The sequence below is a fragment of the Branchiostoma floridae genome, chromosome 8, assembly GCF_000003815.2.
Source record: "Branchiostoma floridae strain S238N-H82 chromosome 8, Bfl_VNyyK, whole genome shotgun sequence".
In the NCBI taxonomy this organism is placed as follows: Eukaryota; Metazoa; Chordata; class Leptocardii; order Amphioxiformes; family Branchiostomatidae; genus Branchiostoma; species Branchiostoma floridae.
In genome coordinates, this window is record NC_049986.1 from 14,654,876 (window position 1) to 14,666,064 (window position 11,189).

An 11,189-nucleotide genomic window follows, 5' to 3' on the forward strand; every position below is an offset into this window, starting at 1 on the left:
GATTGGGGGGGTCCCGCTCCTCTGGAGAAGCATGGGAAGAACTCCCAGGGTTAAAGAGGATCCCAGTTATAGGGGAGGCCAATGTAAAGCTTTCTTTCATAAGGAAATTACCATTCTCCATAAATCACAGTTTGGAGCCAGTTCTAAACAAGCCCCGAGTGTTTTCAAATACCTTGGGTTGAACCCAGGGAATACTTGTCTAACAGCAGTATTTTCTGCACTGAATAAGTTAATATTACACTTGTCAAAAATGTTACTTGCCCAGCAGGTAACAGATATTCTTGAAAAAAGGTTGAGCCAAACATAAATAGCCAATTAAAACACTGGTAAGTTAGTACTATGTGTCAGACCGACTTCTTCCTCTGCACATGCAACCTCCAAAACAGAAAATAAATCCATAACTCTAGTCAAATCCGACTTGCAGCTGTGTATGTCTGTAAGATGGTCGGTTCTTTTGACAATAAATAGGCTGAGATAGGTATTGCACATCATCAAATGTCACTGTGTGCACAGATCTTGCATACATTTACCCTAGATGATCAAAATAAAAGTGAAAAGGTCCTAAGTCAGGTATTGCTTGGACTCATTTCTTTCACCCTAAGACTCATCATCCTCAAACAACTTTTACATATATACAAAGAGACTTTGAACCTTATGGATTTGGCAAGATGGAACAGAAAGCACAAGTTCAATATACATGTACCACATTCCATATCAGCTTCACAGTAGCTCTTGTACTGAGGTAGATGATGTTATGCTCTTCCTTCTCTTATCTCAGAAAGATATCACTTGGTGTTGTGATATAAAGACCACAGTAACTGTAATCATCATCTTAATAAAGCTTCATAGGATAGAGACGTGGGCTGGGCATGTCCTCTACAGGTTTCCATGGCAACTGATGGTGAGGTGGTCGCCAGGATGGCGAGTCAGACCCCCCTGATGTTACCCCTTGACCTTTGTACTCTGACCTAAACCTGTGATGTAACAGACCTCCATGTGGCCTCACAACAACCCCATTACCCTGTTGGTAGTTGATTAAAGTGTTACCACGAGGTAGCTGGTAGTCGAGGTAGTCTATAATATCCATACTGCGATAACCCTGCTCCACATAGCCTGGCTCCACACACAACTGTGGGTGGGGGACCTGGGGATGGAGGTCAGCATAGGTGTGCCAGGACGGGAAGAAGACTGGACTAGCAGGTACTGAGGAGGGCTGTCCCGGCTCTACAGAGACCTGTAGTGTCTCCTGGGTAGGAAAACGAAAAGATGGGGAAATGATTACAATGTCTTGATTATCAACTTAATGACGGTTCACCGCCCGGCGCTCGGACCGGCAGCCTCGCGGGCCGGACGGCTTTCACGTAGGCGGACCGTGTGGACTACCCTCGGACCGGTCTGAACCGTTCGGGGCGAGTTGATTTTCACACAGGTAGTTTAAAAGCAACTTACCTGTATGAAAATTGACCCAATCAGCACCAATTTCAAAAATCACAAAACTGATAATATCATACATGTATTCAACAGCGAGAAAAGCGATGATTGACAACAAAATAACAAACCTGTTGGTTTGCTAAGTAGAATTCGTCCCCTTGTTGTCTATGGTTGATGTAATGGGCTTCCTGACTGTCAGGTTGCATAGCATCAACTTCCATAGGAGCTACTTTATCCTGTGACTCATAAGGTGTATGGGGTTTTATGGCAATATCATTACTAGAAATCTCTGGCCTTTCTTCTAATGTTTGGTGTTTAGATGTCACTTCAACTGAAACAGGTGTTTTTCTCTTTTCCTTTTCTGCCTGCACCAAGAAGCTATGCTGCTTTCTCATCAGTTGACAGAGTTCCTGTTGGACTTCATTGAAGTACTTCCTCCCAATGAAAATCTTCTCAGGCTTCAATGATTCCAGAAGGTTGGTTGAAATCTTAGAGAAGGATGGTTTTTCTGGCAGTGTGGTGGATGGTTTTGGAGGGCTGGCTGGGGTTATAGGCTCAATTTCCATTGCTGAAGATGTTATCACAGAAGCTGGGGTAGATGTTTTGACTTGTTTGATTACCGGAGTATAGAGAGGTTCCAGAGATAGATCTGGGCTTTGTACTATGTTCTGATGCAGGTTCTGTCCAGGAGGACTGTACTCTAGATCCTGCAACCGAACAGGCTTGCTTAGCTCTGCATCTGACAAATCCAAAATCTTTCTCATGTCTTCTTCAGCTTTGGCATGAGTCTCTTTAGAGATGTGAATCCCTTGACGATGGATGGCTTCAGACCTCTTGCCTTTGTTGAAGATGCCTATCTTCTGAGTTAACCTACTCCGTGTGATGAGTGCAGCATTGTTACCATGATTGACATCCTTTAATGCAGACCTCTCCATCTTAGCTCGTTCTGTAGCATCATTTAGAGCTCTTGTTTTCTTCTTGAATTCTGCTTTTTCTTGGCGGTCAACCTTTCTTTGGCTGTGGTCAACACTCTTGCTCCTACCTCTGGTTCGTCTGTGGCGAGTCTTTTGCACAGCTCTCGTATCCATCTTGTTAGTCTCTGCTATGTCTACTGCAATGCCAGTCGTATGATTTTTTGCTTCTCTTCTTCTCTTTCTGTCTGAGTCCTTTCTTCTGTCAGAGGTAGAAGAGTGAGCTAAGGTGTCTTGGTGTTTCTGGAACACCTTGAGGATTGCTTTCCTCTGCTGGCTGGGGTCAGCATCAGATGGTAGCCTCTTCAGAGTCTTCAGTTGCCTGTGTTTTGAATATTTTCCCATGAATTTGGATATTCAAAGCTTTCCTGCAGAAAAGAAATGGTGATAAGCAAGGCAGAAATCAGAAAGCGTTTTATCAAAGAGTTTTAGATGGGCTTTGACTTTGAGTAAGGAGTAGCACACGCACTAATTTATAATAGGCTCAACAATCCTATCAACTCAGTTGCTCAAAATGCTACGCATCTTTTCTAATTGTTATATAAAAGGAAATATCTGCGGCCTGGTTGTGTTTCTAATTAAAATTTGGTAGAACTCCACATTTCGCAAATTCAGTATCGGACAAATGTTTTGAAGCGCTTTATGACGTGCTTTCAACACAGTCGGTCACAAAACGCAATCATAACCATCACCTACGCGTGATGCAATTGGTGTAATAATTTATCTCCCTCGCCGTCGCTACTAACAGAGGATGCCACTTTCTCTGAAAGTTTTCTGCTGAACTTTGCGTTAACTTCGATATAAAAAAAAGAGGCATTGCTGTGCAAAGCTGCGCCCGATTTGCATGCTCAAGTAATGCACCATGTATTCGACAGATTTGGCATCTTCAGCTACATGAGCTAACGCGTGAAAATACACGAATTTGTACGTCCTTACCTCTCAAAAAGAATGCAGAAGTAGACATTTTCCAGCCTCCCTCAAATCGAACCCCCACCCAGCTGCGAAGTGTCATGGCGCACGCTTCGATCTATTTCTGTAACTGCAATATCATTGGCTAATCTGGGAGGTAACTTCGCTATCTGACCAATGGCAGCTAAGGTTACTGTCGGCCAAATAATTTTCATTAATCGGCAAAAGATTATTCAAACGTCGATAACAGTTAAATTTCGATTTTTTGTGTGTAATACATACACGAAGACTACGTGTCCAATGTAGGGTGACGTGTTGAATTTTCAGTAATATTTTGACACAACAATATTTTTGACCAATCAGAGTCGTGCAAGTCGTACAAGGCAAGGTCAATCACGGTCAATGAACTTGCTTGAAAAAATTAAAGGAACAAGCTGATCTTTCTGTAACGCACGTTTTTAATGTTTATAAACCTTCCTCACAATGTAAGCCGAAATCAAAGGCTATTTCAATATTACATATCTAACAATTTTCAGTGACGTCATTTGATGAACCAATCAAATGGAGCGTAACGGATAGGAAACGTCAAAAAGGAAACGGCAGAATTCGAAACGATTGTAACGCTTTTGGAACTTAGCAACAACCTGTTTGTTTTGCATGCGACCACCATACATCGTCCAGTTCTCAACCACGGGGTCCAAACCAACTGCGTTGCTCGGTAAGGCGTCAACAGGCCAAAGGTAAGGTACTAAACGCTATTGTTGTTATAATGTGGTGACCTAGTGTGCTTTCCAACTGCGAACGACATGCCCCTTCCCGCTCGTCTGGTATTATTAACATGTTATGTACTAGTAATTGACACAAGATAAGTTGGATATTTGGCTAAAGTCAACTTTACGTTATGTGCTGATTTTATGTACAGTCAAACCTGTCTATAGCGGCCACTCAAGGGAATGGAGAAATATGGCCACTGAAATGTTGATCAATTGACCATGAGCAAGCTACACATGTTTTCAGTTCCCACTTATCTTTCTCACCAAGTAACATTGTCTCGATTGGTAAATTCACCGACAAAGACTTGCACTTAAATGCTCAAGGCATGCATACCTTCTGCTACTGTGAACCTTCTGATGATGCTAACATCAACCTAGCTGCAGTGACTATAGCTAGAGTTACAATATAACCCCTATTGTATAGGAATATAAGACAGTCAACAACAGTCGCACCGCGACCACCTTAAATACATGTAAAAACGATTATATCATAAACAATGTATTTTTACAGTGACGTCACCGAGACTATGGACGACCCCACAAATAGGGCTGACAACAGTAGTCGCCAGTCATCCACATCATCCCACCCGATCAGCCCCTCTCCCCAGCCAGTCTGTGGCATTTGTCATGGGAAGTTCTGGAACCCTAAAGGCCTGAATTGTTTTCACACCTTCTGTAGAGACTGCCTGCAGCAAAATGCTCGCATCAGGGGTCAGCCTGCACGGATAACTTGTCCCACTTGTCTAGATGAATTCTTGCTTCCTGAAAATGGCATTGAAGGTTTACCAGTCAACATCTTCCTGGATCCGATTAGGAAAGCCAAGGAGCTGGCAGCTTTTAATGCCAACTTGTACAAAGCAAAAATGAAGACCAGATACAATTGTGCTGATCACTGCAGCAAGTTAGAATGCCAGCAAAGCTCCCCTTCAGATCTCACAGATTTGGAAACCCTTGTACAGAGCTGTAGGGCAAAGCTGCAAGAAAGACACCTGGTGATGAAGAAACTCAATCAGCATGGCATAGAGATGAAACACAACATGCTAGAAATAAAGCAGCAAGTAAAGGACTTTGTACAGCAAATCATCTCAGACTTAAACCATGAAGAACTAAGGCTGATGAATGATCTGGACAGCAGATATAGGAAGAATGAGTCAGCATTATCAAAGGCAAAAGTGTCAATAGAGAGAACCAATGACTTCCTGCAAGAAGCCTGCAACAATGCAGAGAAGCTTTGTGGTGATTGTCCCAATGCCAACACAATATGCCTCAGTCAAATGGAACTGTCAGACTTACTAGCGGAATTGTCAAAACCGTTTAACATAGAAGAATTCCACTTCCTTCCCATCACTCAGAACATCATGGTCAAAGGACTTGGCAGTATTGTTACCAGCCCAAAACAAATTCCTACTGATGAGTTAAAAGCTATTCATTATGGTGGATTCCTAACCAATGACACTACAGTGAAGAAAGCACAGACCACAGTCACCAAAAACAGCAATGGTAGCAGTTCTAAGGTGTTGGTGACCAATGTATGCAATCCAGATGTCAAGTCAAACCATGTATCAGGGAAAGAAAAGAAGATGCTAGACCAGAATAGGAAGACATCTGATGAGACCATTCCCCATAAGACATATGATGAGACCATTCCCCGGAAGACTGCTGATGAGACCATTCCCCATAAGACCCGGAAGACAGCTGATGAGACCATTCCCCAGAAGACAGCTGATGGGACCATTCCCCATAAGACCCGGAAGACAGCTGATGAGACCATTCCCCGGAAGACAGCTGATGAGACCATTCCCCAGAAGACAGCTGATGAGACCATTCCCCATAAGACATCTGATGAGACCATTCCCCGGAAGACTGCTGATGAGACCATTCCCCATAAGACCCGGAAGACAGCTGATGAGACCATTCCCCAGAAGACAGCTGATGGGACCATTCCCCAGAAGACCCGGAAGACAGCTGATGAGACCATTCCCCAGAAGACAGCTGATGAGACCATTCCCCATAAGACATCTGATGAGACCATTCCCCAAAAGACAGCTGATGAGACTATTCCCCAGAAGACAGCTGATGAAACAATTGCCCTGAAGACAGCTGACAAGACCAGTACTCGAAACAGAAACAATCATTCAGTGACAACAGCTGTTTCAAGGGAATTAAAGGTGATCACAGCCCATCCAGGGAGACATGATGCAACCATCCCAAGACACATAAGTGTAAGCAAGAACACAAGTTCTACTTCCAGGGCTATAGCCCAAGAGAAAAGAAACAATTCTTTGAAAAAAGCCAACCCAAGGGAAACCACTTTGTTAAAAGCTGCTAATACAAGACATCATCTGAAAGATGGCACAAAAATTCCAAGACCTGCACGTGTACCCGACTCCAGCAAGGACAACCCTGTGGATGATAAAAGTGATTTCCTTCCCCCTATCAAGCTTAATGACATTGAGCTTACCCTTAGAAATACCAATAGCAACTCCAGAAGGTTAAACTACTTCAGACCAGTTCCGCAAAAATTCAACAGTCCTTCCATGCCAGCTTCAAAGGAAAGCAATGTCAAATCAAACCACCAGAAACCAACTCAGCAGAAAGGTAACAACAACAGTTCTTCCACATCAGTGCCAAGTTCAACATCAGCAGATAAGGACAAAACTGACAGCTGCAAAGGAAACAGTGACAAATCAAACAACCAGAAAGCACCTCGACCAAAAGGTAACAAACACAGTCCTTCCACACCAGTGCCCAGTTCAACATCAGGAGACCAGGACAAATCAGACTGCAAAGGAAGTTTAAACTTCCTGAAAGCCTTTTGGCAGAAAGGTGACAAATACAGCCCTTCCATATCAGTGCCAAGTTCAACATCAGGACAGGCAGACAAGGACAAAACAGATGTTTGCAAAGGAAACAATGTCCAGTCAGACCACAAGAAAGCAGCTATACAGAAAGGTAAGAACTGCAGTCCTTCGATATCAGCACCAAGTTCAACATTGGCAGATAAAGACAAAAAAGGTTGCAAAATCACACCATTGCCACAAGAGGGAAGTGGAACTTATCATCCAAATGATGAGTGGTCACGAGCCACTAAGTCCAGGGGTAAGGCAAAGGCGAACATGCCATTCTCCAAGTCTGACACTGCAATACCTACTGAGACTAGTGGGAACTGTGATAGTAAGAAGGATGACAAACCATCACAAGCAGCAAACCAGCGCACCAAAGGCAAGTCATTCTTCAATTTTTTTTCACAAAAAGCTAAGAAAACCAAAGATAAAAATGAGTCACCTAGGCATTCTGACCATGCCCGCATTCTGGCAAAATGCAACCAGCGACACATGACAGAGGGCAGTCCCCCCAACAAGATAGAAGTGAAGCCGAGTCCATATGAAACAGCTTATCCCACTGTTCGGTCTTCTATTACAACGAAGAATGGACAAGCCCATCCCAACAATACAGATGCCAAACACCAGCAACAGCGCAGAAGCCTTCCACTCAGTCAACAGCACAGACAAGTCATCAATGCATACACAGCATCTGTCCGCCCATCAAGTCGGTCTAAAGGTTGGCCTCGTGCAACTCGTCATCAACGAAGTGTGCAAAGAAATGTCATGACCGAACAGAACAGTCATCGTAATTTCTTGACTAAAAACTTACACCAATATGTAAATGATTGATTCATGTGGTTAAGAGTGGCAAATTTGTTGACCTTGGATTAAACAAAAACTTCATGCAAAGTCTTGTCAATGTTGTTTATTTTACATGCTGTCATTACATACCAGCATTGATACAAGTGGTCCTAGTATCACACACGTGTTCTAGTATATGGCCCTCGCAGGTTGATTTCCCCTGTAGTATCAATTTAATATTTAATTTACCACAGACTATACAATAAATAAGTCATCTGATTACCAGTAGGAAATAATTTTTTTTCAAAAAGAATACCCACTGCCTGAGCCTCCCTAAATTTATCCTAAGCCAATGGTCTTAAGATTTTGGACACAGTAACAAACAGATGCTTTATTCATTTTTAAACTTTTTATTCATCCTATAGCAATTCTGCATGTTTTGACAGCATGTATAGGCACAAAGACTGACTCTGATCACACAAGACAGCTCTAAAACATAACAGGAGGAAAATATTCCACAAATCTTTATCTAAAATACAAGTCCCGTCCACCGTTGTGCCTTGTCATGGGCCTGCCTGTTCATGGGATAATGACATTGGTGCAACAACAAAAAATCCAAATTTTACACGAGCCATTCTATTGAATGTAACCTTTACATCTTTGTAGCACGTCCAAAGTGCTGTAGCAGAAGAGCAGAGCACACCGAAGACAGTAAAATGATAAAGATTTCTTGCACACTATAAAAATGACCATTCCTACCAAAGTGATCCTTCCAAATACTTCTTACAATTGAAAAGTTAACCTAGTGATTTTTGCAACTACAATACAGAACTGATATATACATGTATTCAAAAAAAGTATTGATGTATATACATAATTCACTATTCATATCTTGGTGTCAAAATACTGAGTGGCAATTTCCAAACTAGCTATTACGTTAGCCTCATTTGCACACTTCTAGCAGCTCAGGATTTTCTGTTTTTTGTGGGAGAGCTGCTTTGTGATTTTCAACATAGGGTAAGGCTCTCTTATGCTGGGTGGGAGCATGAAACTTACTCTCCCAGCTTTGAGAACTTTACCACATGTTGAAAATCAGTGCTCTTGCTATGAACGAAAAAGCCATTGCTGCTAAAAGTCTGCAAAGAAGGCTATTCTTATGGCAAATCAAAGATAGTAGTAATTCCATACTTAGCATGGAAACCATTTCACCGCTGGAATTCTTAAAGAACAGTTCAACACAGTCAAGTCATATCATGTAAATCAGCATGAAGTTGTATTGCACTTGCACTTTCATCAACCCACTCACCTCATTGTATTAGGAAAAAATTCTGGCTATCACCATTTTCAGGGGGTTTTAACATTTTTTTCTTCACACCAAAGATCGAGGGTATCAGCACTTTTCCCGACTGGTCTGGTTATGAATGTACTTTAGCCATACATGTCAATTCTGAAATGTGGAACTGTCTATGGCATTGTCATTGTTTAACACATACTCCAGACACATTGCTTGATCACTTTACCCCTTAGCCAATTCCAATCAGGACAAAAATTTATGCATTTCCCCAACACATTCCAAACCAAACAGAAAACACTTTTTCCTGAACATTACACTTTGTTGGTAGAGCAGCATCTAATTCCTGTTTAGCTAATAGTAGCAAAGTGTTTTTGTCATCAGAAGCTGCATTTTCATTTCTACTTTCTCCTACAGTATGATCCCACGTAAAACTCTTTTCAATCTACTGCTTCTGCATCAATGGGTGGAAGTAATATGTACATGTACTTAGTCATTCTGTACACCCAGTTTAAATCCTTTCCATTATAAGCCAAGAACACTTGACATACATGTGATGTAAATCTGCTACACTGCAAGATGGCAGTGACAAGCACTGAAATTGATAAAAGATACAAGTACATGTACTGTACAGTCAACAGTGAATGTTTGCATATTGTTAAAATCAGACCATACACTAGATGTGCCCCAGAACACTTCAGTTCATATTACACATTGTGACAGACACATCATACTTGCAGGTGTTCAATCATTGAATTAAAATTTATCTTCAATATGTCATTGACAGACTTGCAAAAATGTCAACAGGGTAGAGAGACTTGAGAGTTTAAAATGTTACTGATTATAAAAAGCAGACAATGCTGTAAAATGAGTAAGTTTGGTGAGAGTTTTGTGGTAGTTTTGGCTTGACTGGGATTATGTGTTGTGCTACACTATAGCTTTGCTAAAATACATATTGAAAGCCTTTTACAGATTTGATACAATGGATACAGCAATAGATCACTGAATAATACAATTACCTAAATGCAAATTCATCAATATATAACTATTGACATAGACCAACTTTACAGAAATGATACATGTACATAAACAGAAAGTACAAAGTGATTCGAGACAAATATTGCAGCCTAGTTTCTCCTTCAGCTTTACGAAGCAAGAAAACTGATTTAAGTGGAAGCTTTGACATATTTGACTCTTACTTATCAACATGTATATCATACAGCATGTCTACCATACTGGTTTTACCTAAGGCTTCTGAGTCTGATAGACATCAACAAGGCCAAATGGAGGTACAATCTAGAATGTGAATACAGTGTCTATGCCTGGGAGGCATTTTTGTATTATTATTATAGAGCAGGTGCATAATGGGAACAAAAGCTATTCAAACGTTTCCCACATCTTTTTGACCTGCTGAACCTGGGACCCGGCACTTTTCTTTGCAACATCCGCACGTGTGGATGACACCAAGTCAGCAAAGGGGTCCTGTTTCTCTCCTGGCCTGATGGGGTCCAGGACCTTGACAGGGTTCAGAACCTGACCCTGTGTCTGACCTGTAGTCCATGTGGGAACATGGTTCCATGACGAGGCCTGACTACCTACAGAGCTGCTCGCTTCGGCCTGACAAGACCCCTGTGGTAGGGGAAAACTACTGCTGGCTGATGCTGTGCTATGATAACCACTGGGTGGCAGTGTTGCAGTCTGGTGTACAAAGCTTTGTGTATAGTAGGTGTCTAGTCCGTACTCCTTCAACAAAGTGTTTGTTGCACTTTTCTCTGGATCAGCTTGTGGCCGCTGTGCACCCACTGTAAAGGTTACGCCTTGGTTGGAGGCATTTGCATCTGAATATGGGTCAAAGTTTATCAGGGATTGATTCTTGGAATTTGCCACATCGGATGGTTTCTGCTGCTGCATCACAGCAGGAGGAGGCGGTCTAGGGGGCCTTGCCCGCACCCCTCCCTCTGGAACAGAGACAGTAGACTTAACCGAGGAGTCACTGCTGGTGTCCGACTGGGCGATTCCAAGGTTGTTGGACTCCTGCCACATTTCTGTGACCAGCATGTCTGTGGACTTCCTCAGCTGCTGGGTGCTCATCCCTGACGGCACCGACACAGACTTGTGCATGCTGGCAGGCTTGGGGGGGGACGGCAGGGCGGCGAAACTCTCCCGGCGTGTTGGGGAACTGGTGCTC

The 11,189-nt window shown here is 42.5% G+C and overlaps 4 protein-coding genes across 6 annotated transcripts in view; 2 read left to right on the plus strand and 2 right to left on the minus strand.

Annotated features, from left to right (window-relative positions):
- Window positions 1-183: 183 nt before the first annotated feature.
- On the minus strand, window positions 184-3,556 carry LOC118421320. 2 transcript variants are annotated; one of them, XM_035828568.1, is made up of 3 exons: window positions 3,339-3,556; window positions 1,560-2,724; window positions 184-1,246 (listed from the first exon to the last, which is right to left on the minus strand). In XM_035828568.1, exons 2-3 carry the CDS (start codon window positions 2,517-2,519, stop codon window positions 833-835), a joined length of 1,374 nt encoding a protein of 457 aa, XP_035684461.1. In that variant the 5' UTR covers window positions 2,520-2,724; window positions 3,339-3,556; the 3' UTR covers window positions 184-832. The 2 variants fall into 2 exon arrangements, with proteins under 2 accessions (XP_035684461.1, XP_035684460.1); XM_035828567.1 differs by having other exon boundaries at window positions 1,560-2,770; window positions 3,339-3,554.
- A 247-nt stretch (window positions 3,557-3,803) lies between these two features.
- On the plus strand, window positions 3,804-6,343 carry LOC118421798 (tripartite motif-containing protein 2-like). The gene is made up of 3 exons (XM_035829299.1): window positions 3,804-4,051; window positions 4,596-6,196; window positions 6,336-6,343. The coding sequence occupies exons 1-3, from the start codon at window positions 3,969-3,971 to the stop codon at window positions 6,341-6,343; spliced, it is 1,692 nt and encodes a 563-aa protein (XP_035685192.1). The 5' UTR covers window positions 3,804-3,968.
- LOC118421339 lies at window positions 6,071-7,818 on the plus strand. Of its 2 annotated transcripts, none has more exons than XM_035828593.1 (2): window positions 6,071-6,125; window positions 6,225-7,818. In XM_035828593.1, the coding sequence occupies exon 2, from the start codon at window positions 6,622-6,624 to the stop codon at window positions 7,756-7,758; it is 1,137 nt and encodes a 378-aa protein (XP_035684486.1). In that variant the 5' UTR covers window positions 6,071-6,125; window positions 6,225-6,621; the 3' UTR covers window positions 7,759-7,818. The 2 variants fall into 2 exon arrangements, with proteins under 2 accessions (XP_035684486.1, XP_035684485.1); XM_035828592.1 differs by having other exon boundaries at window positions 6,075-6,129; window positions 6,229-7,818.
- A 1,259-nt stretch (window positions 7,819-9,077) lies between these two features.
- Window positions 9,078-11,189, minus strand: part of LOC118421317 (DENN domain-containing protein 1A-like) — a gene marked incomplete in the record, with an annotated part of 53,219 nt that continues 51,107 nt past the window's right edge. Inside the window, 1 exon segment of the mRNA XM_035828562.1 lies at window positions 9,078-11,161. Within this exon segment, the coding sequence (XP_035684455.1) occupies window positions 10,992-11,161 (170 nt within the window).